This window comes from Macaca mulatta, chromosome 6 (assembly GCF_049350105.2).
Source record: "Macaca mulatta isolate MMU2019108-1 chromosome 6, T2T-MMU8v2.0, whole genome shotgun sequence".
Lineage (NCBI taxonomy): Eukaryota > Metazoa > Chordata > Mammalia > Primates > Cercopithecidae > Macaca > Macaca mulatta.
In genome coordinates this window covers 185,403,217-185,424,900 of record NC_133411.1, presented here as the reverse complement: position 1 = coordinate 185,424,900, position 21,684 = coordinate 185,403,217, and the positions used below count along the sequence as shown (strand labels likewise).

Genomic DNA, 21,684 nt, shown 5'->3' with positions numbered 1-21,684 from the left:
TGATCTAAAAGACAAATATTAACAAGTGTTGGTGAGGGTGTGGAGAAATTGAGACCTTCATACAATGCTGTTGGGAATTTAAAATGGTATAATCACTTTGAAAACAGTCTGGGAGCTCTTCAAAAAGTTAAACATAGTGTTACCATATGACTCAGAGAAGTCCATTCCTAGGTATAGACCCAAGAGAAATGAAAACACATATTCATAGGGCTGGGCGCGGTGGCTCAAGCCTGTAATCCCAGCACTTTGGGAGGCTGAGACGGGCGGATCACGAGTTCAGGAGATCGAGACCATCCTGGCTAACACGGTGAAACCCCGTCTCTACTAAAATACAAAAAAAATTAGCCGGGCGAGGTGGCGGGCGCCTGTACTCCCAGCTACTCGGGAGGCTGAGGCAGGAGAATGGCGTGAACCTGGGAGGCGGGGCTTGCAGTGAGCTGAGATCCGGCCACTGCACTCCAGCCTGGGCAACAGAGCCAGACTCCGTCTCAAAAAAAAAACAAAAAAAAAAAAACAAAAAAACACATATTCACACAAAAACTTGAACACTAGGGCCCGGTGTGGTAGTGTGGGCCTGTAGTTCCATCTACTTGAAGCTGAGGTCAGAGGAATGCTCGAGCCCAGGAGTTCAACTGCAGTGAGCTATGATCAAACCTGCACTCCAGCTTGGGTGACAGAATAAGACCTTGTCTCTCTTTCTCTCTTTTTTTTTTCCTTTTGAGACGGAGTCTCGCCCTGTCGCTCAGGCTGGAGTGCAGTGGTGCGATCTCGGCTCACCGCAAGCTCTGCCTCCCAGGTTCACGCCATTCTCCTGCCTCAGCCTCCTGAGTAGCTGGGACTACAGGCACCCGCCACCACGCCCGGCTAATTTTTTGTATTTTTAGTAGAGACAAGGTTTCACCATGTTAGCCAGGATGGTCGCGATCTCCTGACCTCATGATCTGCCCGCCTCAGCCTCCCAAAGTGTTGGGATTATAGGTGTGAACCACCACGCCCGGCCCAAACCTGTCTCTTAAAAATAAAAAAACAAGGCCAGGTGCGGTGGCTCATGCCTGTAATCCCAGCACTTTGGGAGGCCAAGGTGAGTGGATCGGAAGGTCAGGAGATCAAGACTAGCCTGGCCAGCATGGTGAAACCTCATCTCTACTGAAAATACAAAAAATTAGCCGGGCGTGGTGGCGCACGCCTGTAATCCCAGCTACTCGGGAGACTGAGGCAGGAGAGTTGCTTGAACCCAGGAGGCAGAGGTTGCAATGAGCCAAGATCACACCATTGCACTCCAGCCTGGGCAACAAGAACGAAACTCCATCTCAAAAAAAATAAAAAGAAATAAAGACAAAAAAACAAAAAGCAAAACTCTCCAGATCCTCTGTTCCATTTCCTATGCTCATCTCATTTGCATTCATTTATTTTTTTTAAATTATACTTTAAGTTCTGGGATACATGTGCAGAATGTGCAGGTTTGTTACATAGGTATACACATGCCATGGTGGTTTGCTGCACCCATCAACCCGTCATCTACATTAGGTATTTCTCCTAATGCTATCCCTCCCCCAGACCCCCAGACCCCCAGTCCCCCACCCCCCGAGAGGCCCTGTGTGTGATGTTCCCCTCCCATCATTTATTACAAACTGAAATTCTCTAGAATTAAGTTCCATAAGAGTAGGGACTTGGCTGGATGTGGTGGCTCACAACTGTAATCCCAGTACTTTGGGAAGCTGAGGCAGGAGGATTGCTTGAGCCCAGGAATTCAAGACCAGCTTGGGCAACATAGCAAGACCCCGTCTCCACAAAAACATTAAAAATTAGCTGGGCATGGTGTTACATGTTTGTAGTCCCAGCTATTTGGGAGGCTGGGGCAAGAAAATCGCTTGAGCCCAGAAGTCAAAGGCTGTAGTGAGGTACGCTTGTGCCAATGCATTCCAGTCCAGGTGACAGAGCAAGACCCCATCTTAAAAAAATTAAAAAAGAGTAAGGACTTACTTTTGTTCACTAATATAATGTCAGAGCCTGAGTTTAATTGCTCAAAAATGTGTTGAATAATGAAATCATATTAGGAATACATTTTTAGGAATCCAGCATCCTATTTAAATAGCAGATAATAATTAAAACAGTAATTTGAGATCAAAAAGGTGTTTGACAAAATTCAGCATCCACTCAGTATAAACTATTAATATACTAAGAATGGAAGGAAAACATCAACAGATATTTATTTCCATGTTATATGCTAGGAATACAGTAGTTAAAACAAAACAAAAAAATCTTTGTTCTTAGGGAGCTTACATCCTTGGGGATCTATCTCAAAGTAACAACTAACATCACACTTGCTAATAAAAAATCAGAGGCATGGTCAGGCGCGGTGGCACACGCGGGTAATCCCAGCACTTTGGAAGGCTGAGCAGGGCAGATCATCTGAGGTCAGCAGTTCAAGACCAGCATGGCCAACATGGTGAAACCCCATCTCTACTAAAAATACAAATTAGCCAGGTGCAGTGGTGCGCGCCTGTAGTCCCAGCTACTCAGGAGGCTGAGGTAGGAGAATCGCTTGAACTTGGGAGGCAGAGGTTGCAGTGAGCAGAGAGCATGCCACTGCACTCTAGCCTGGGTGACAGAGCGAGACTCCGTCTCAAAAAAAAAAAAAAAAAAAAAAAAAAAAATTCAGAGGCATTATAGTGAGGACAAAACACTATTACCATTATCAACTGACAGTGTTTTAATTCTAGCTAATTCAATGGTCAAGGAGAAGAGTTGCAGAGAACACGACTACTCAGACAATCTCAAAGAATGTAAGAAGAAGGTTCACATCAAAACATCTGGTTAAAAACTAAATATACAAAAACCAGCTGTTTTCCCAACAAGATACTAACAAACAGTAGGGGGTAGGGCACTATACCGAGGGATTTAGTCACAAATTTTTCTATGATTTTATAAACTTTCTCACATTCTTTACCTTCCCACACTTTTATTTTTGAGTCATAATTCTGAAAAAAATCTACTGAAAAGATTCCTGCTATGGAAAAACATACGGTTTTGATTCTTAATCAGACCAGACAAAAAGAAATAAGCTCAGAATGCATCCTATTATACCTCTATGTTCCAGTTATGCTGTTCCAAGGTATGGCGACACTGATCCATAGATTCTATGCCAGTCAGATCCTGAAAAGAAGGATAAAAACAAAAAGTTACTTAGAGAAAAACCAACAGTATACATATGAGTATTTTTACACCAAATGCTGCTAGGAAGATACACTAAAAAATGTTACAAGTGGGTGTGAAAGTATGGTAAAACTTCACCGATTCGGAATTTATACAGTCAGCTAACTGTTCTAGACACATAAAGAACTAAAAAAATGATAATTCCTTTTAAAACTTCAAGGCTTTCAACTAGGAGTACTGACTAAGATCAATATTCTCTCAAATTCAAGTTTGAAAAATTAAAGATTGTTCAACCTGTGGGCTAAGCAAAATATTATTTAATGCTAAACAACTATTCTGTTGATAGTACAGGTTGAGCATCCCAAATCTGAAATCTAAAATGCTCCAACATTTTTTGAAACATTTTGAGTGCTGACATGTCTCAAAGGAAATGCATAGTGGAACATTTCAGATTTGAGATGCTCAACCAGTATAACATAAATATTCCAAAATCTCAACACAATCCAAATCTGAAACACTTGTGGTTCCAAGTACTTTGGACAAAGAATACTCAACCTCTAAATAATGATGTAATGCGCCTTTTCTGCAAAACGTCATGCCTTTCATTAACTTATTTCGTTTTATATACTGGTATTAACCTAGTTTATAATATGAACTGTGTAAAACCTAACATACCCCATCCCCCCACACTGTTTTTTCGAGACAGGGTCTTGCTGTCACCCAGTTTGGAGTGCAATAGCGCCATGACTGCTCACTGCAGTCTCAATTTCCCAGGCTGAAGCAATCCTCCCACCTCAGCCTCCTGAGTAGCTGGCACTGCAGGTGTGCACCACCACACCCAGCTAAATTTTGGATGTTTTTTGTAAAGACAGGTTCTCCCTATATTCCTCAGGCTGGTCTCCAACTCCAGGGCTCAAGCAATCCTCCTGCCTTGGCCTCCCAAAGTGCTGGGATTATAGGCGTAAGCCACTGCAGTTACAGTATTTTCTCACTATTTCCCTTCAGATATCCAATATTCAGCAAATCTAACAGTTCATGTATGTACACATCTCATGCCCAGAATTTCCACAGAGCTAAACTGTAGCATTCCTTTAAAGTCTAATATAAAAGCCAAAACCATCCATCTATCCATCCATCCTTTCATTTGACAAATGTGGGCTATACGCCTATTCTGTACAGCACTTACTTACTATATTGGAGGGATAGAAAATGAATAAGATATAGCCTCTATCCTCAAGAAACTCCTCTAAACACCCAGTAGGCTTCAGGGCAAAGAGACTGATCTCAACCTGACAAGAATGTAGTAGCATGGACTGATGAGTCTGAAAACTGAAGTTCTTGCCTAATTCTGTACCCTATGGCCATGGACAGGCACATTTTAACTCTGAATTTAGTTTCCTTTATGTGCAATGTGAAGGGTTTAATGTGGAATGCATTTCTTTTCCAGAGCTTAAAAAAATGAAACAAAATTCAAAAACCGAAGTTTAGATTTTTAGGTATACAAGTTTTCATTTTTTATAATTATACATGTAGTACAAAAACTTGCAATAAAAAATTTTAATGTTGGCCAGGCGCGGTGGCTCAAGCCTGTAATCCCAGCACTTTGGGAGGCCGAGACGGGCGGATCACGAGGTCAGGAGATCGAGACCATCCTGGCTAACACGGTGAAACCCTGTCTCTACTAAAAAAAAAAAATACAAAAAAAAAACCAAAAAACAAAAAAACTAGCCGGGCGAGGTGGCGGGTGCCTGTAGTCCCAGCTACTCGGGAGGCTGAGGCAGGAGAATGGCATAAACCTGGAAGGCGGAGCTTGCAGTGAGCTGAGATCCGGCCACTGCACTCCAGCCTGGGTGACAGAGCTAGACTCCGTCTCAAAAAAAAAAAAAAAAAAAAAAAATTTTAATGTTTAAAATACTGAAATTGAAAAGTTCCTTTAAGAACTGCTGGCTTTGACAGTTCTGAGTCTGGATTTTAGGTCCTGACCATTATAGAACTCTTCTCATTTGACTATTCCCTTCTGGCTTCTAATAGGACCCCCTTAACTTTCAATGCTCTACATTACAACCCACTAAACAATTGGGATATCCAGGGCTCCTCCTTCTCGCTGTGGATTCTCTTTAAGAATTGGACTCTAGGCCAGGGGTGGTGGCTCACGCCTGTAATCCCAGCACTTTGGGAGGCTGAGGTGGGCGGATCACTTGAGGTCAGGAGTTCAAGACCAGCCTGGCCAACATGGTAAAACCCCATCTCTACTTAAAAAAAAAAAAAAAAAAATTAGCTGGGCACATTGGTGCTGCATACCTGTAGTCCCAGATACTCAGGAGGCTGCGGCAAGGGAACTGCTTGAACCCAGGAGGCAGAGGCTGTAGTGAGCCAAGATCATGCCACTACACTCCAGCCTGGGTAACAGAGCAAGACTCCATCTCCAAAAAAAAAAAGAATTGGAATTGGACTCATCTTAACATCTTCCCAGTGTGCAAATGACTGCTCTCTCCTCTAAATATCAAAATTGTTTTCTCTCTCTCTTATGTGCCTATTGTTTCCTATCTTATGATTATTTACATTCATTCTATTGCTGTCTCAGAGGTAATGTAAGTTCTCTGAGAGCAGGGAACGATTCACTGTAATATTCACTAGTACCAAGCACACAGTATGGGCTTAAATCGTTGTAGAAGAATCAGTCCAAGTTAAAAGGGTCTTTTTGTATAAGCTTCAGTCATCATAGCTATAAGCTGAAATCCTCTAGACACTATCAGAAAATCTCATTTTACATTAATACATTATATTTTTAAATTTTGTTTTGGGATTTTTTTTTTTTTTTTTTTTTTTTTTTTTTTTTTTTTAGACAGGCTCTGTCTGGCTCTGCTGCCCAGGCTAGAGTGCAGTGGCACGATCTTGGCTCACTTGCAACCGCTGTCTCTTAGGCTCAAATGATCCTCCCATCTCAGCCTCCTGAGTAGCTGGAACCACAGGTGTGTGCCACCACGCTTGGCTAATTTTTCTGTTTTTCTTGGGTAGAGACAGGATTTCACCATGTTGCCCAGGCTGGCCTTGAACTCCTGGGCTCAAGCGATCCTCCCGCCTTGGCCTCCCAATGTGTTGGGATTATAGGCGTGAGCCACCATACCTGGCTGTTGGGGTTTTTTAACTTCAAATGTTCTGACTAGATGCCAAGCTGGTTGTTAAAACATTACAAATTTGTAGAATTTTCCTGAAAATCAGTAAGGCAGGAAAGAACTCAGGAAGCAGTGTTTGTTCTTAAAGCTCCTCAGCTGATTCTAATGTACAGCCGAGCTGGGAAATCCGTGGTATTAACAGTAATTCTTTTTTTTTAGACGAAGTCTCGCTCTTGTCCCCCAGGCTGGAGTGCGATGGCGGGGTCTCAGCTCACTGCAACCTCCACCTCCCGGGTTCAAGCAATTCTCCTGCCTTGGCTCCCCGAGGAGCTGGGATTACAGGTGCCTGCCACCACGCCTGGCAAGTTTTTGTATTTTTAGTAGAGATGGGGTTTCACCATGTTGGTCAGGCTGGTCTCGAACTCCTGACCTCAGGTGATCCACCTGTCTCGGCCTCCCAAAATGCTGGGATTACAGGCGTGAGCCACCACGCCTGGCCGGTATTGATATGTAATTCTAAGTAGGAGTAGAGATTATAAATCCCTCCCTAAAATAACTTTTAGGCTGGCACAGTGGCTCACACCTGCAATCCTAGCACGGTGGGAAGCCAAGGTGGGTGAATCACTTCAGCCCAGGAGTTAAGACCAGCCTGGACAATATAGAGAAACTCCATTTCTATAAAAAATACAAAAAAAATTAGCCAGGTGTGGTGGTGCTCCTGTAGTCCCAGCCATTCAAGAAGGATTACCTACTCAGGATCACCTGAGCCTGAGGAGGTCAAGACTGTAGTAGACTGCGCCACTGCACTCCAACCTGGGCGATAGAAAGACCTTGTCTCAATAATAATAATAATAACCTTAAATAAATGGTTATAAACACTGCAGGAGAGAACAGAGTGACTGCCATCTTTAATATACTGAAACACTTAACCTAACTTGCAACCAAAACACTTTTTAAGTAGTAAAGCAGGGTGAGCTGGAAACCCAACTGAACAAGCCTGCTTTCAATCACTACTGATCAGTACTAAAACTATGCCCTAGAAATAAGTGATGCTGGACACACCTGGGACAGGATTATTCACTCATATATCAACATACATTCACTATATATCCAGGATACAGATACAGTCCCTGCCCTCTTTAAATTTTCATCCTACTAAATGGAGACTGGTCAAAACAAACCACACATACTGAAGAAAATACACTAACAAAATTTTCATTTTGTTCTAGAAGATTCCTTTAGATTGGGTGCTCAAGGAAAGTTTTCTCAAGGAGATAATATTTGAGCAGAGATCTGAATGAAAGATAAGGGGCCAGTCATGGGGAAATATCTGGGAAGAGTATTCCAGGCAGAAGGCCAACATATGCAAAAACTCTGAGACAGATAAAAACCCACAGAACTTTACAGCAGAGTGAACCTTAATGTATGTAAATTTAAAACATCATTTAAGAGATCAGAGGATCTCTGGATGGAACACAGACTTTGACAAAAGAATTTAATTGTCTAGAAAATATGTGAAACAACCTCCTCAAAGGGGGATGGGGTGCTAACTAACAAACTTTGGAAATGAAGTCTGTAAGACTAAAGGCAACAGGAATTACACATAAGCACAGTCCTCTACTTGATAAGGTTTTTCTCCATGGGAGTATGTATTAATTCTGAAGCCTCTATATCTGCATATGTATCCCAGATTTGAACAATTAAGTAAACATCATGAATGGTGAAAGCCAGTTTTCTCACTGTAAAAGTGGGAGGTGACAGATAACCAAAGGAAGAAGGCTAGAATGGACAGAGTGGTAATGGACAGAACTGGAAACATCAACTCATGTTTAGCTTAATATAGATACAGATGACTGCATACAGAAAAACTTAGTTTAGTATATACACATGCATATCCCTTGCTCAGTCAGCTGAAAGGCCCTACAAGCAACAACATCCCAGTAGCAAGCACAACTAATGCCTAGATCTTGGTTTCTAATACCATTCTCTAATAAAAAGAATCAGGGCTCCTTGGAGAAGTGGCTGATTCTAGGACTGGGGCCAGAAATATATAAGATGTGCCTAGAGAATCTTGTGGTCAAAAGGATAGAGGAGGCTGGGAGTGGTGGCTCATGCCTGTAATCCTGACACTTTGGGAGGCCAAGGTGGGAGGACTGCTTGAGGCCAGGAGTTCAATACCAGCCTGGGCAACACAGCAAGATCCCTTCTCTACCAAGGGAAAAAAAAAAAGATAGAGGACTCAACTGAAAAAGATCCCAGTGACTAAAGCTCGAACACTTTCAGCAATAAAATATTCATGATATAAATACATGGCTGAATAAATAAATTGGGGAGAATAGAAAAATATCCTGTGCAGAAGAATTCCAAGTAACTTATGTAGATATTTTACCTTTACCTTCAAGGAAGTAGAACATAACTTTTCATTCCTTCCCAGAATGGGCTAGGCATGGTAACTTCCTTCCAAAGAATACAGTATGGAAACAGTGGCGGGGGGATTAACAGTGGAGAAACCTGACCAACGCTACCACAGCTAGGTGATCAAGGCCAAAACATTGACAGTGATAAAGCATGCTGAGGGTACCTTTGATTTGTTGTAGTGAAAATAGCACTTTACCTCCGTAAATCTTCCTGCCAAAAACCCATAATCCCAGCTCCAATTATGAGAGAAACATCAGGCAAATGTCAATTGAGAAATATTTTACAAAATATCTGACTGGTACTCCTGAAAACTGTCGAGGTCACCAAGAACTATCACAGCCCGAAGGAACCTAAGATATGACTACTAAATAGTATGCAGTGCCCTAAATGGGATCCTGGAACACAAAAAGAATATCAGGTAAAAACTAAGAGAATTAGAATAAAGAATGGACTTTTGTTAATCATAGTGTATCAGTGGCCGGGCGCGGTGGCTCATGCCTGTAATCCCAGCACTTTAGGAGGCCGAGGCGGGTGGATCTCGAAGTCAGGAGATCGAGACCATCCTGGCTAATATGGTGAAACTCCGTCTCTACCAAAAATACAAAACAATTAGCCGGGCATGGTGGCGGGCGCCTGTAGTCCCAGCTACTTGGGAGGCTGAGGCAGGAGAATGGTGTGAACCCGGGAGGCGGAGGTTGCAGTGAGCTGAGATCGCGCCACTGCTCCCCAGCCTGGGTGACAGAGCGAGACTCTGTCTCAAAAAAAAAAAACCATTAATAATAATAGTGTATCAATATTGGTTCATCGATTGTGACAAGTGTACCACACTAATAATGCAAGATGCTAATAGGAAACATTCAGCATGAGATTTATAGGAATTTTCTATATTATCTTCACAATTTCCTGTTAATATAAATCTCTTCTAATGACAAGTTTATTTAAAAAGTAAAACAAAACTTGAAAGAGGGAGGAAACAAGAAGGGAGAAAACACTGGAGGCAGAACCAGCTTGACAAGTTGACAGATAAGGTCTGAGAAGTAGGCAGGGGAAAGATCATTCATGTCAGGCAATATTTTTCCATTTTACCTGTATAAGAACCAGATGAGGAGCCCTGTTTTTTCTTTCTTTCTTTTTTTTTGTAGAGATGAAGATTTCACTACGTTGACCAGGCTGGTCTCAAACTCCTGGCCTCAAGTGATCCTCCCACCTTGCCCTCCCAAAGCATGAGCCACCATGGTGTGCCTGTATGAGGGACCTTTTTAAAAAATGCTATAAGCCGGGTGCAGTGGCTTATGCTTGTAATCCCAGCATTCTGGGAGGCCAAGGTGGGAGGATCACTTGAGCCCTGAAGTTCAACACCAGCCTGAACAACATAGCAAGACCCTGTTCTCTACTTTAAAAAAAAATAAAAACAGGCCGGGTGTGGTGGAGCACGCCTGTAATCCCAGCACTTCGGGAGATTGAGGTGGACAGATCATGAGGTCAGGAGTTCGAGACCAGCCTGGTCAACATGGTGAAACCCTATCTCTACTAAAAATACAAAAATTAGCCAGGCGTGGTGGTGGGCACCTGTAATCCCAGCTACTCGGGAGGCTGAGGCAGGAGAATCACTTGAACCTGGGAGGCAGAGGTTGCAGTGAGCTGAGATCGTACCATTGCACTCCAGCGTGGGCAACAAGAGTAAAACTCTTGTCTCAAAAAAAAAAAAAGAAAGTATAGATAGGGATGAGAATCACTAATCCAGACCCTTCATTCTAAATTTAGTGACAGTGACATGATCATATGCACATTTTAAAGTAAGTCATTCCTGTTTGCATATGAAGTCACTGTAGAAAGCATGAAAGACAGCAAGACACCAGCAAGATTATATAGATGAAGTCCATGGAAAAGAGAATGATGGCATAGAATGACAGCAGTGAAATGGAAAAGAAATGGACATATTTGGGGTTTATTTTAGAGGTAGTGCCAAAAGGATCGGATGATAGATTAAACATGGGGGGGTGGAAGAGAAATATTAAGGTGTACTCAAAGGCTTACGCAAATGGAGTAACGGTGTTATTTACAAACAACGAGGTAAACTATTTACCTTTGTGAGAAATTTTTATGTATGGTAAAGTAAATCTCTCTAAAAAGAACAAGAGATATAAAACCCCTCATTGCTAAATTTGACTGGCTTTAAAAAGGTAAAAAGAATGGGAGGCCGGGCGCGGTGGCTCAAGCCTGTAATCCCAGCACTTTGCTGAGATGGGCGGATCACGAGGTCAGGAGATCGAGACCATCCTGGCTAACACAGTGAAACCCCGTCTCTACTAAAAAATACAAAAAATTAGCTGGGCCAGGTGGCGGGCGCCTGTAGTCCCAGCTACTCAGGAGGCTGAGGCAGGAGAATGGCGTAAACCCGGGAGGCGGAGCTTGCAGTGAGCTAAGATCTGGCCACTGCACCCCAGCCTGGGCGACAGAGCGAGACTCCGTCTCAAAAAAAAAAAAAAAAAAAAGAATGGGAAAAAGTGGAAACAAACTGCCAGATGAAGGTAAAAACGCTATTTCATCACACTAAATGCGTTGTGTGGGAACTACCTGACCTCACTGCTAGTCAGCAGGATAGTTTTCTAGTGATCTCTTCAAAAAGCCAAAGTAAGCTAGTGTGCTGAACTCATTTGGCATTCACCGTCTGGAAACAGTTGCATTCATAACTCAGACAGGGTTGATTACCTGGGTTTTCTATCGGTTTTTTTAAACCTAGTATAAGTTAGGTAGAGTTTATTTATTTATTTATATTTTTGGAGATGGAGTTTTGCTCTTTGTTGCCCAGGCTGGAGTGCAGTGGCGCGATCTCAGCTGCAACCTCCGCCTCCCGGGTTCAAGTGATTCTCCTGCCTCAGCCTCCTGAGTAGCTGGGATTACAGGCATGCACCACCACGATCGGCTAATTTTGTATTTTTAGTGGAGACAGGGTTTCTCCATGTTGGTCAGATTGGTCTTGAACTCCCAACCTCAGGTGATCTGTCTGCCTCGGCCTCCCAAAGTGCTGGGATTACAGGTGTGAGCCACTGCGCCTGGCTGGTAAAGTTTAAATATTAGAGAAAGATTAGAAATGGTGTGGGGTAAGAGGCTACCCTGTGGTGGTTCCAATCATTAGTAATACAATTGGTTTACATTTACATATTTCCTTCTAGTTCCCCACACTCCAAGGAAAAGGTTTAGGGCTTGATTCAACCTCTTTTATAATTAAATAAAATTATTATAGGGGAAACTGTTTAATGGTCTTTTCTTCTCCATTCTAGACTGTATGTATGCTGAGGAAAATCCATTCATCTCTGCCTTTGATGTTTACAGGAGTCTTCTGGTGTTTTCTCTCCCGGCTAGAAAACCAACTTTTCCACCCCACCTCTCACATCACTACATACAAGTCAAGGTTTGAGAAGCCTTCTCTATTTTCTCTTACCTGTGTGAGACTTCTCTTAGATATTTATAATTTTGCACATTTTACAAAATACTTCCTTATAACTCTTCATAAACTTCATACACTCTTCATAACCATGGTTATACAATACTCTAACTGGCTACAACAATTTACATATAGATGTTACGGCTGCTTCCAATTTTCACTATTAAAATAGCACTATGATGAACACTACTATTTATAAAGTTTGCCTGTATTTAGGATTTCTTCTGGATCTAGGTAAAACTTGGAGCCAAAGAATATACATTATTTTTAGAGTTCTTGACCCACAATGCCAAAACGCATTTCGAAAGGACTACTCCAATTTATATTGGATGGGCTGGATTCAATAAGTCAAATGCTAAGTACGTCTCAAGCCAATATTCATTGCCATTTCAGTGCCAACCAAAGTTTTGCAATGCCAGATTTGTTCAGAGAGAAAGAATACTGCAGTTTTGGCTGGAGACATTCCATTAGCTTTGCTACCAATTCTCTGCTCAGCAATAAAATAATGTTTGGCTATCAGCACTTCTGGAAGAGAGGTAAAACAGAGAAGCAGAGGAATGCTAGACTTACATCAGTCACAGGCTTCAAGCTCCCACCAAAGTAATTTCTTCAGAACTCCAATTATAATTCTTTTTTCACAGTTTTTTATTTTTATTTTTAGAGACAGAGTCTCGCTCTGTCACCCAGGCTGGAGTACAATGGCGCGATCTCAGCTCACTGCAACCTCTGCTTCCTGGGTTCAAGTGATTCTTCTACCTCAGCCTCTGGAGTAGCTGGGATTATAGGCACCTGCCACCATACCCACCTAATTTTTGTATTTTGAGTAGAGACAGGGTTTCATCATGTTGGCCAGGCTGGTCTCGAACTCCCGACCTCAGGCAATGCACCCACCTTGGCATCCCAAAGTGCTGGGATTACAGGCATGAGGCACCACGCCCAGCCTAAATTTTTTTGTATTTTTTAGAGAGAGGGTCTCTCTGCCACTCAGTCTGGAGTGCAGTAGCATGATCATAGCTCACTATAACCATCAGCTCCTGGGCTCAAGTCATCCTTCTGCCTCAGCCTCCCAAGTAGCTAGGACTACAGGCACGTACCACCATACCCACTTTTTTTTGTTTTTTTGGGGGGGCATAGATTGGGGGGGGTCCCACATGTTGCTCAGCCTGGTCTTGAACTCCTAGCCTCAAGTGATCCTCCCACTTCGCCTTCCAAAGTGGTGGGATTATAGGTGTGAACCAATGTGCCCAGCCATGATTCTCTTTTAAAAGGAACTTTCTTTTGAGGAGGGAATCTATACTCCCAAGACTCAGTGCAATGCCTTGGCATAAAGTAGGAAATGTTTGAATAAATGAATGAATCCTACCTCAGTCTAACAATCAACTTTTGTTTATCTCTCTCTAGTTTCTTTCTTTTTCTTTTTTTTTTTTTTTGAGACAGATTCTCACTCTTGTCAACCAGGCTGGCGTGCAGTGGCGAGATTCCAGCTCACTGCAATCTCCGCTTTCCGGGTTCAAGTGATTCTCCTGCCTCAGCCTCTCAAGTAGCTGGGATTACAGGTGCCCACCAACACACCCAGCTAATTTTTGTATTTTTAATAGAGACAGGGTTTCACCATGTTGGCCAGGCTAGTCTTGAACTCCTGACCTCAAGTGATCTGCCCCCCTCAGCTTCCCAAAGTGCTGGGATTACAGGTGTGAGCCACCAAGTCCGCCCTTCTAGTTTCTTAAACACTGATCTTTTCATTATTACTCATTTATTCCTACTCTGTTTCAGGAACTAAGATAGCTATCTTCACATTTTCCTTAACGATCCTGTAAGACAGATATTGCTATCTTGCCTATTATCAATTGAGAATGTTGAATCTTTGAAAAGAATTACATGAAAGTATCCCATACCAATTTGGGTATACCTTCTTTGTGATACCTTCTTTGAGTCATGCTTTAGTAAGAGATAGATCAGGGATCATAGTATTTCAAAAGCTAGTCTCCAAGTGACTGACACCTTCTTGTCTTCTGACTTGGGAGAGGAGGAAGTAAGTGCTTAATAAAGGTCAGCTAAAACTGGCATTATGTGAGCATGGTGGCTCATGCCCATAATCCCAGAACTTTGGGAGGCCAGGAATTTGAGACCAGCCTGGCCAACACGGCAAAACCCGGTTCTGTATAAATACAAAACAGCCAGGTGTGGTTGCGCATGCCTGTAATCTCCAGCTACTCGGGTGGCTAAGGCACCAGAATCGCTTGAACCTGGGAGATGAAGGTTGCAGCGAGCTGAGATGGCACCACTGCACTCTAGGCTGGGTGAAAAGAGTGAGACTGACTCAAAAAAAAAAAAAAAAAGTCTATTGACACCTAAGGTGGCTTGAGATAGCATTGTACAAATTAGCTGCAATGGATATAAGGGTTAACTATGGCACCCCCTTCTCTAATGTTTTAGGGCCGAGTGTCTAATGTCATCAACTGCCACCATAAATCCCCCACTGGTCTGGGACAGACAGGTGACAGAAAAAAAAAAAAAAAAAGGAAAGAAAACCATCCATTGGGCAGGTCCATCCCAGTCTGTCTTACTGAGAAAAATCCATTGCTCCATGATCCTTTCCCTCCTTCCTCCTCCCTTCAGAGATGACTCCCCTTCCATAAACTGCCTTTCCAAGGATTTTGGAGAGCACTGCATTTAACTATAGCAACTTAAAAATGTAACTGCCTGATAGTATCAGTGGGAGAAAGGCATTATTTACTTTTGGGGCATTTTACTAGAGACTGAACCCCAATCAATCTCTAGTAAAATGCACAGGGGAGACTGGGGAAGTGTGTGAACTATTCTATACTACTTTCCTACTTCAGCTTTGGTCAAGCACCTAGTAAAATATATAGGGGAGATTGGAGAAGTGTGTGAACTACTTTCCTACTCCAGCTTTGGTCAAACTTCCGCCTCTCCCAAGTCAGAAGACAAGAAGGTGTCAGTCACCTGGAGACTAGCTTTTGAAATACTGTGATCCCTGATCTATCTCTTGCTAAAGCATGACTCAAAGAAGGTATGGCAAACAATAATAGATGGTGTGTAGTATTTTAACAAGATGGCTCAAACAGCTATTTGGATAGGGATTGGGTAACCAGGGTGTAGTCTCCTCATTTTCCTAAGTGGAGTTTATCTTTCCATATCTCATCTGTTTATACTAACAAACGCTGCACGGGGTTGGTGTGAAATCTCAGCTGAGATCTAAATACTCTCTAAATTCCAATTGGCTTGTTGGTTTTAGCTTGCTAAGAATGCGTATTTCAGGTCTTGTTTTCAGTTATTCCCAGAGAGAAACTTGGCAAAACTAGGGATCTTTGTTCTCTCCTTCCGACCACACAGACAGCTTTGCTTTGCTTTATGTAATAGACAGTATGCCTTCTCTGATAGTAGCAGGAGAAATGAAATCTGAAATCCGTTCAGGAAATTAAGTGATCGTGGCTAGGCTCTGATCTAGACTAATTCAAACTCTTAAACACACTCAGATCTTTATTATTCACATTTAATTACTGATACTCCAAATTAAGTACCGGCAACTTACTAAACATCTACTACCATGTGATAAAATAGATACTGTAAGTATTGAAACCCTTATTTTCATCACTGAGAAAGCCAGAGATTCAAAATGTACATGCCTTGTCTAGGAATATGCAGATAATGGTAAATGGTGGAGCAAAGACTGAAATCTAGACTAATTACTTCCAAAGCCCAGATTCTCTCTTATGCCAAAATGCCTCCCATTCATTATTACTAGAAACTGTTTTCTTTTCTTTTTTTTTTTTGAGATGAAGTCTCGCTCTGTTGGCCAGGCTGGAGTGCAGTGGCATGATCTCGGCTCACTGCAATCCCTGCCTCTTGGGTTCAAGTGATTCTCCTGCCTCAGCCTCCCAGGTGCCCATTACAGGCATGAGCCATTGTGCCCAGCTAAAATAGCTTTCAATAAATCCTTAATTCAGAAAATTTCAATTTCTGGGATGGGCATGGTGGCTCATAACTGTAATTTCAGCACTTTGGGAGGCCAAGGAGGACAGATCACCTGAGATCAGGAGTTTGAGACCAGCCTGGCCAACATGGTGAAACCCTGTCTCTACTAAAATACAAAAATTAGGCAGGCATGGTGGCAGGTGCCTGCAATCCCAGTTACTCAACAGGTTGAGGCAGGAGAATTGCTTGAATCCGGGAAGCAGACGCTGCAGTAAGCCAAGATTGTGTCATTGCACTCCAGCCTGGATGACAAGGGCCAAACTCCATCTCAAAAAAAAAAAAAGAAAAAAGAAAAAGAAACTTTCAATTTCTTTATTGTATATACTAGTAGCTGAGTATCAGCCCATAGATGTATATAAAATTGTTCTCCTTTAGGCATAAGATCAACAAACATGTTAATACAGTTTTTCTCTATGGACAAAGGGTTTGGAGTCAAATAAGACTGGAAAATGGTGCATATCTGGCTAGGCTCCGTGGCTCACGCCTGTAATCCCAGCATTTTGGGACACTGAGGCGGACAGATCACTGAGGTCAGAAGTTCGAGACCAGCCTGGCCAACACAGTGAAACCCTGTCTCTACTAAAAATACAAAAATTAGCAGGGCGTGGTGGTGCATGCCTGTAATCCTAGCTACTCAGAAGGCTGAGGCAAGAGGATCACTTGAGCCTGGAAGGCGGAGGTTGCAGTGAGCTGAGATTGCGCCACTGTACCCTAGCCGGGGAGACAGAATGAGACTCTGCCTCAAAAAAAAAAAAAAAAAAAAAGTGCATATCAAATATCTCTTTTCAAATACTCCTTTTAGAAATCTGCAATATGCCGGGCGCGGTGGCTCACGCCTGTAATCCCAGCACTTTGGGAGGCCGAGTCAGGCGGATCACGAGGTCGGGAGATCGAGACCATCCTGGCTAACACGGTGAAACCCCGTCTCTACTAAAAATACAAAAAATTAGCCGGGCGTGGTGGTGCGCGCCTGTAGTCCCAGCTACTCAGGAGGCTGAAGCAGGAGAATGGCGTGAACCCAGGAGGCAGAGCTTGCAGTGAGCCGAGATGGTGCCACTGCACTCCAGCCTGGGCAACAAAGTGAGACTCCATCTCAAAAAAAAAAAAAAAAAAAAGAAATCTGCAATATAGGTCGGGCGCGGCGGCTCACGCCTGTAATCCCAGCACTTTGGGAGGCCGAGTCAGGCGGATCATGAGGTCAGGAGATCGAGACCATCCTGCCTAACATGGTGAAACCCCATCTCTACTAAAAATACAAAAAATTAGCCGGGCATGTGGTGGGCGCCTGTAATCCCAGCTGCTCGGGAGGCTGAGGCAGGAGAATGACATGAACTCAGGAGACGGAGCTTGCAGTGAGCTGAAATCACACCACTGCACTCCAGCCTGGGCGACAGAGCAAGACTCTGTCTCAAAAAAAAAAAAAAAGATATCTGCAATATAATCTTCTAAAGGCTTTGAAAGGTTCTGCTTCTAGAAAAAAAGAAAATTTAATCTCACAACTTCACATAAGGGAAGGTCTAAAAAAAAAAAAAATACTAACATCCCTTGAAGAATTTTCACTTAGAATCAGTTTGGCAGCCTGGGCAACACAGTGAGACCCATCCTCTACAGAAAATAAAAACATTAGCTGGGCATGGCGGTATATGCATTTAGTCCCAGCTACTTGGGAGGCTGATGTGGGAGGGTCACTTGAGCCCGGGAGGTTGAGGCTACAGTGAGCTATGGTTGTGCCACCGTACTCCAGCCCAGGTGACAGAGCAAGACCCTGTCTCAAAAAAAAAAAAAAAAAAAAAAAAAGAATCAGCTTGGAAACACCAGCTGTGGAACCAAATGGTCTGTGCAAATCAAGATATAACCATATCTTAATCTCAAATAATAGATTCTCAAATATTTGATAACTGATTGGACCCAAATAGCAGTACACAAGTGTGGATGTTTACTGTATAAATATTTGAATATACATAAATACCACATGAATAAACATTTCCAAAAAAAACCCCTACAATATTCTTTATCCAAGCAATTAAAATAGGTGGGGGCCGGGTGTGGTGGCTCACACCTGTAATCCCAACACTTTGGGAGGCCAAGGCAGGAGGCCTTAAGGACAGGGGTTCACGCCCAGCCTGGGAAACATGATGAGACCCTGTCCCTACAAAAAAAGGAAAAGAAAAAAAAAGAGTAAGTGGAAGAAGTGGCTGAGCTTTGTTGGAAAGTTAGAGACACAAGCAATTTTAATTTGCGCAGCAGCAATAGAAAAATTTAAGGCTGGTGCAGTGGCTCATGCCTGTAATCCCAGCACTATGGGAGGCTGAGGCAGGCAGATCACTGAGGTCAGGAGTTCGAGACCAGCCTGGCCAACATGGTGAAACCCCGTCTCTACTAAAACTACAAAAATTAGCCAGGTGTGGTGGTGAGCACCTGTAATCCCAGCTACTCGGGAGGCTGAGGCAGGAGAATCACTTGAACCCAGGAGGCGGAGGTTGCAGTGAGCCAAGATCAAGTCATTGCACTCTAGCCTGGGAAACAGAGCAAGACTCTGTCTCAAGGAGAAAAAAAAAGAAAGAAAAAGTAAAACAAAAAACAAAAAACGGCCGGGCGCGGTGGCTCAAGCCTGTAATCCCAGCACTTTGGGAGGCCGAGACGGGTGGATCACGAGGTCAGGAGATCGAGACCATCCTGGCTAACACGGTGAAACCCCATCTCTACTAAAAAATACAAAACACTAGCCGGGCGAGGTGGCGGGTGCCTGTAGTCCCAGCTACTCGGGAGGCTGAGGCCGGAGAATGGCGTAAACCCAGGAGGTGGAGCTTGCAGTGAGCTGAGATCCGGCCACTGCACCCCAGCCTGGGCGACACAGCAAGACTCCGTCTCAAAAAAAAAAAACAAAAAACAAAAAACAAAAAACAAAAAAACAAAAAACACACAAGCAATAACCCTTTATTCTAATTCTACCACGCACTAGCTTGGTAACCTTAGGCATCTTTCTTAGGTTTAGCTTCCTCATTGGTAAAATGTAAATAAAAATAGTGCTCAGTCCCTTGGGTTGTGCAGATTAAAACAGGTTAGCTACTATTACTATTGAGAAACAGGAGGTCTTCCAGTATCTGAGTGAGGAAAAAAAAGAAACACGAAGGACACATTAAGGAGACATTTGTAAAAAGCATCCTGAGATGAGTCCGAACTAGCTTAAAAGGTTCTGAAGTAATACAATTAGATTTTGGGGGAACCAAATAAATTATCTTTCATTAATTCCTTTTTTTTTTTAGATGGAGTCTCACTCTGTTGCCCAGGCTGGAGTACAGTGATACCCTCTTGGCTCACTGCAACCTCTGCCTCCCAGGCCAGGCGATTCTCCTGCCTCGCCCTTCCAAATACAGGAGTGTGCCACCAGGTCTGGCTAATTTTTTTTGTATTCTTAGTAGAGATGTGGTTTCACCATGTTGGCCAGGCAGGTCTCAAATTCCTGACCTCAGGTGATCCACCCGCCTTAGCCTCTGAAAGTGCTGGGATTACAGGCATGAGCCACCAGGCCCGGCCCCCATTAATTCCTATTCTAGTATTGATTCTTTCACTTAACAGACTTAATTCCACTAAAACAAACAGAAACAAAAAGTATGCTGGCTATATTCAATCTTTCCTAAGCGTGAGTTTACCGCTCAGATTCAAGCAGAAAAGTTGTTCTGAGAGACATGAAGGTATTTCACTTCAAAAACACTATAGAGAAACAAACTTTATAGGTCCTCCAAAAATAATCTAATAATTTGACCTTCCCTGTTCCCTGCCCATCCCTCACTCCTTCTAGGCTGAGAAAATCTGCCATTATGTTTCAAGATAGCTTGAAATCACACCCCTAGAATTTCACATGCATAAGATGTATATATATTAGCAAAATTTAATGTCAAGTCACAAAATGTTAAAAATTTATCACCGGCCAGGCGCGGTGGCTCATGCCTGTAATCCCAGCACTTTGGGAGGCCGAGACGGGCAGATCACGAGGTCAGGAGATCGAGACCACCCTGGCTAACACAGTGAAACCCCGTCTCTACTAAAAAAAAAAAAAATACAAAAAATTAGCCGGGCGTGGTGGCGGGCGCCTGTAGTCCCAGCTACTCCGGAGACTGAGGAAGGAGGTGTGAACCCAGGAGGCGGAGGTTACAGTGAGCCGAGATTGCGCCACTGCACTCCAGCCTGGGCGACAGAGCCAGACTTTGTCTCAAACAAAAAAAAAAAAAAAAAAAAAAATTTATCACTTTTCAATCTTAAAACTTGACATGAGAGGATGCTCTAGGATTTAGATTCAACTACTTATTAAACATCTATTGCATTTTATTTTTTTGAGACAGAGTCTTGCTCTGTCATTAGGCTGGAGTACAGTGGCGTGATCTCGGCTCACTGCAACCTCCGCCTCCCAGGTTCAAGCAATTCTCCTGCCTCAGTCTCCTGAGTAGCTGGGACTACAGACATGCGCCACCACACCCAGCTAATTTTTTTATTTTTAGTAGAGATGGGGTTTCACCATGTTAGCCAGGATGGTCTCGATCTCTTGACCTCATGATCCACCTGACTCGGCCTCCCAAAGTGCTGAGATTACAGGCGTGAGCCACGGCGCCCAGCCTATTAAACACCTATTAACCAAGCACTATAGTATGTGTTTTCTGATCCACTCTTTTTTCTTGTTTTGTTTGGAGAACAGAATCTCACTCTGTCACCCAGGCTGGAGTGCAATGGTGTGATCTCAGATCACTGCAACCTCTGTCTCTTGGGTTCAAGTGATTCTCCTGCCTCAGCCTCCCAAGTAGCTGGTACTACAAGCGCCTGCCACCACGCCCAGCTAATTTTGTATTTTTAGTAGGGTTGGGGTTTCACCACGTTGGCCAGGCTAGTCTCGAACTCCTGACCTCGGGTGATCCTCCCACCTCTGTCTCATAAAGTGCTGGGATAACAGGCGTGAGCCACTGCACCTAGCCTTTCTGATCCTTTTTTTTTTGTTTGTTTTTGTTTTTTTGAGACAGAGTCTCGCTCTGTCTCCCAGGCTGGAGTGCAGTAGCCAGATCTCAGCTCACTGCAAGCTCCGCCTCCTGGGTTTACCCCATTCTCCTGCCTCAGCCTTCCCGAGTAGCTGGGACTACAGGCGCCCGCCACCTTGTCCAGCTAGTTTTTTGTATTTTTTTTAGTAGAGACGGGGTTTCACCGTGTTAGCCAGGATGGTCTCGATCTCCTGACCTCGTGATCTGCCCGTCTCGGCCTCCCAAAGTGCTGGGATTATAGGCTTGAGCCACCGCGCCTGGCCTCTGATCCTTTCTTATAACACCCCTGTAAAGTTTAAAAATATTAGTCATTAAATGTAAGACCTAAAACTATAAAAATCCTAGAAGAAAACCTAGTAGTACCATTCTGGACACCAGTCTTGGCAAAGAATTTATGACTAAGTCCCCAAAAACATTTGCAACAAAAACAAATATTGAAAAGTGGGACCTAATTAAACTAAAGAGCTTCTACACAGCAAAAGAAACTATCAACAGAGTAAACAGACAAAATGGAAGAAAA

General features: G+C 43.2%; 1 protein-coding gene across 2 annotated transcripts in view; it reads right to left on the bottom strand.

Moving 5' to 3' along the window:
• The window catches only part of FAF2 (Fas associated factor family member 2), a 64,505-nt gene that overhangs the window by 27,435 nt on the left and 15,386 nt on the right, over positions 1 to 21,684 (bottom strand). For both annotated transcript variants that reach the window (XM_078003942.1, NM_001260898.1), the window contains exon 2: positions 3,088 to 3,156. In XM_078003942.1, coding sequence (XP_077860068.1) covers positions 3,088 to 3,135 — 48 coding nt within the window. In that variant the 5' untranslated portion in view covers positions 3,136 to 3,156. The remainder of the gene's footprint in view (positions 1 to 3,087; positions 3,157 to 21,684) is intronic.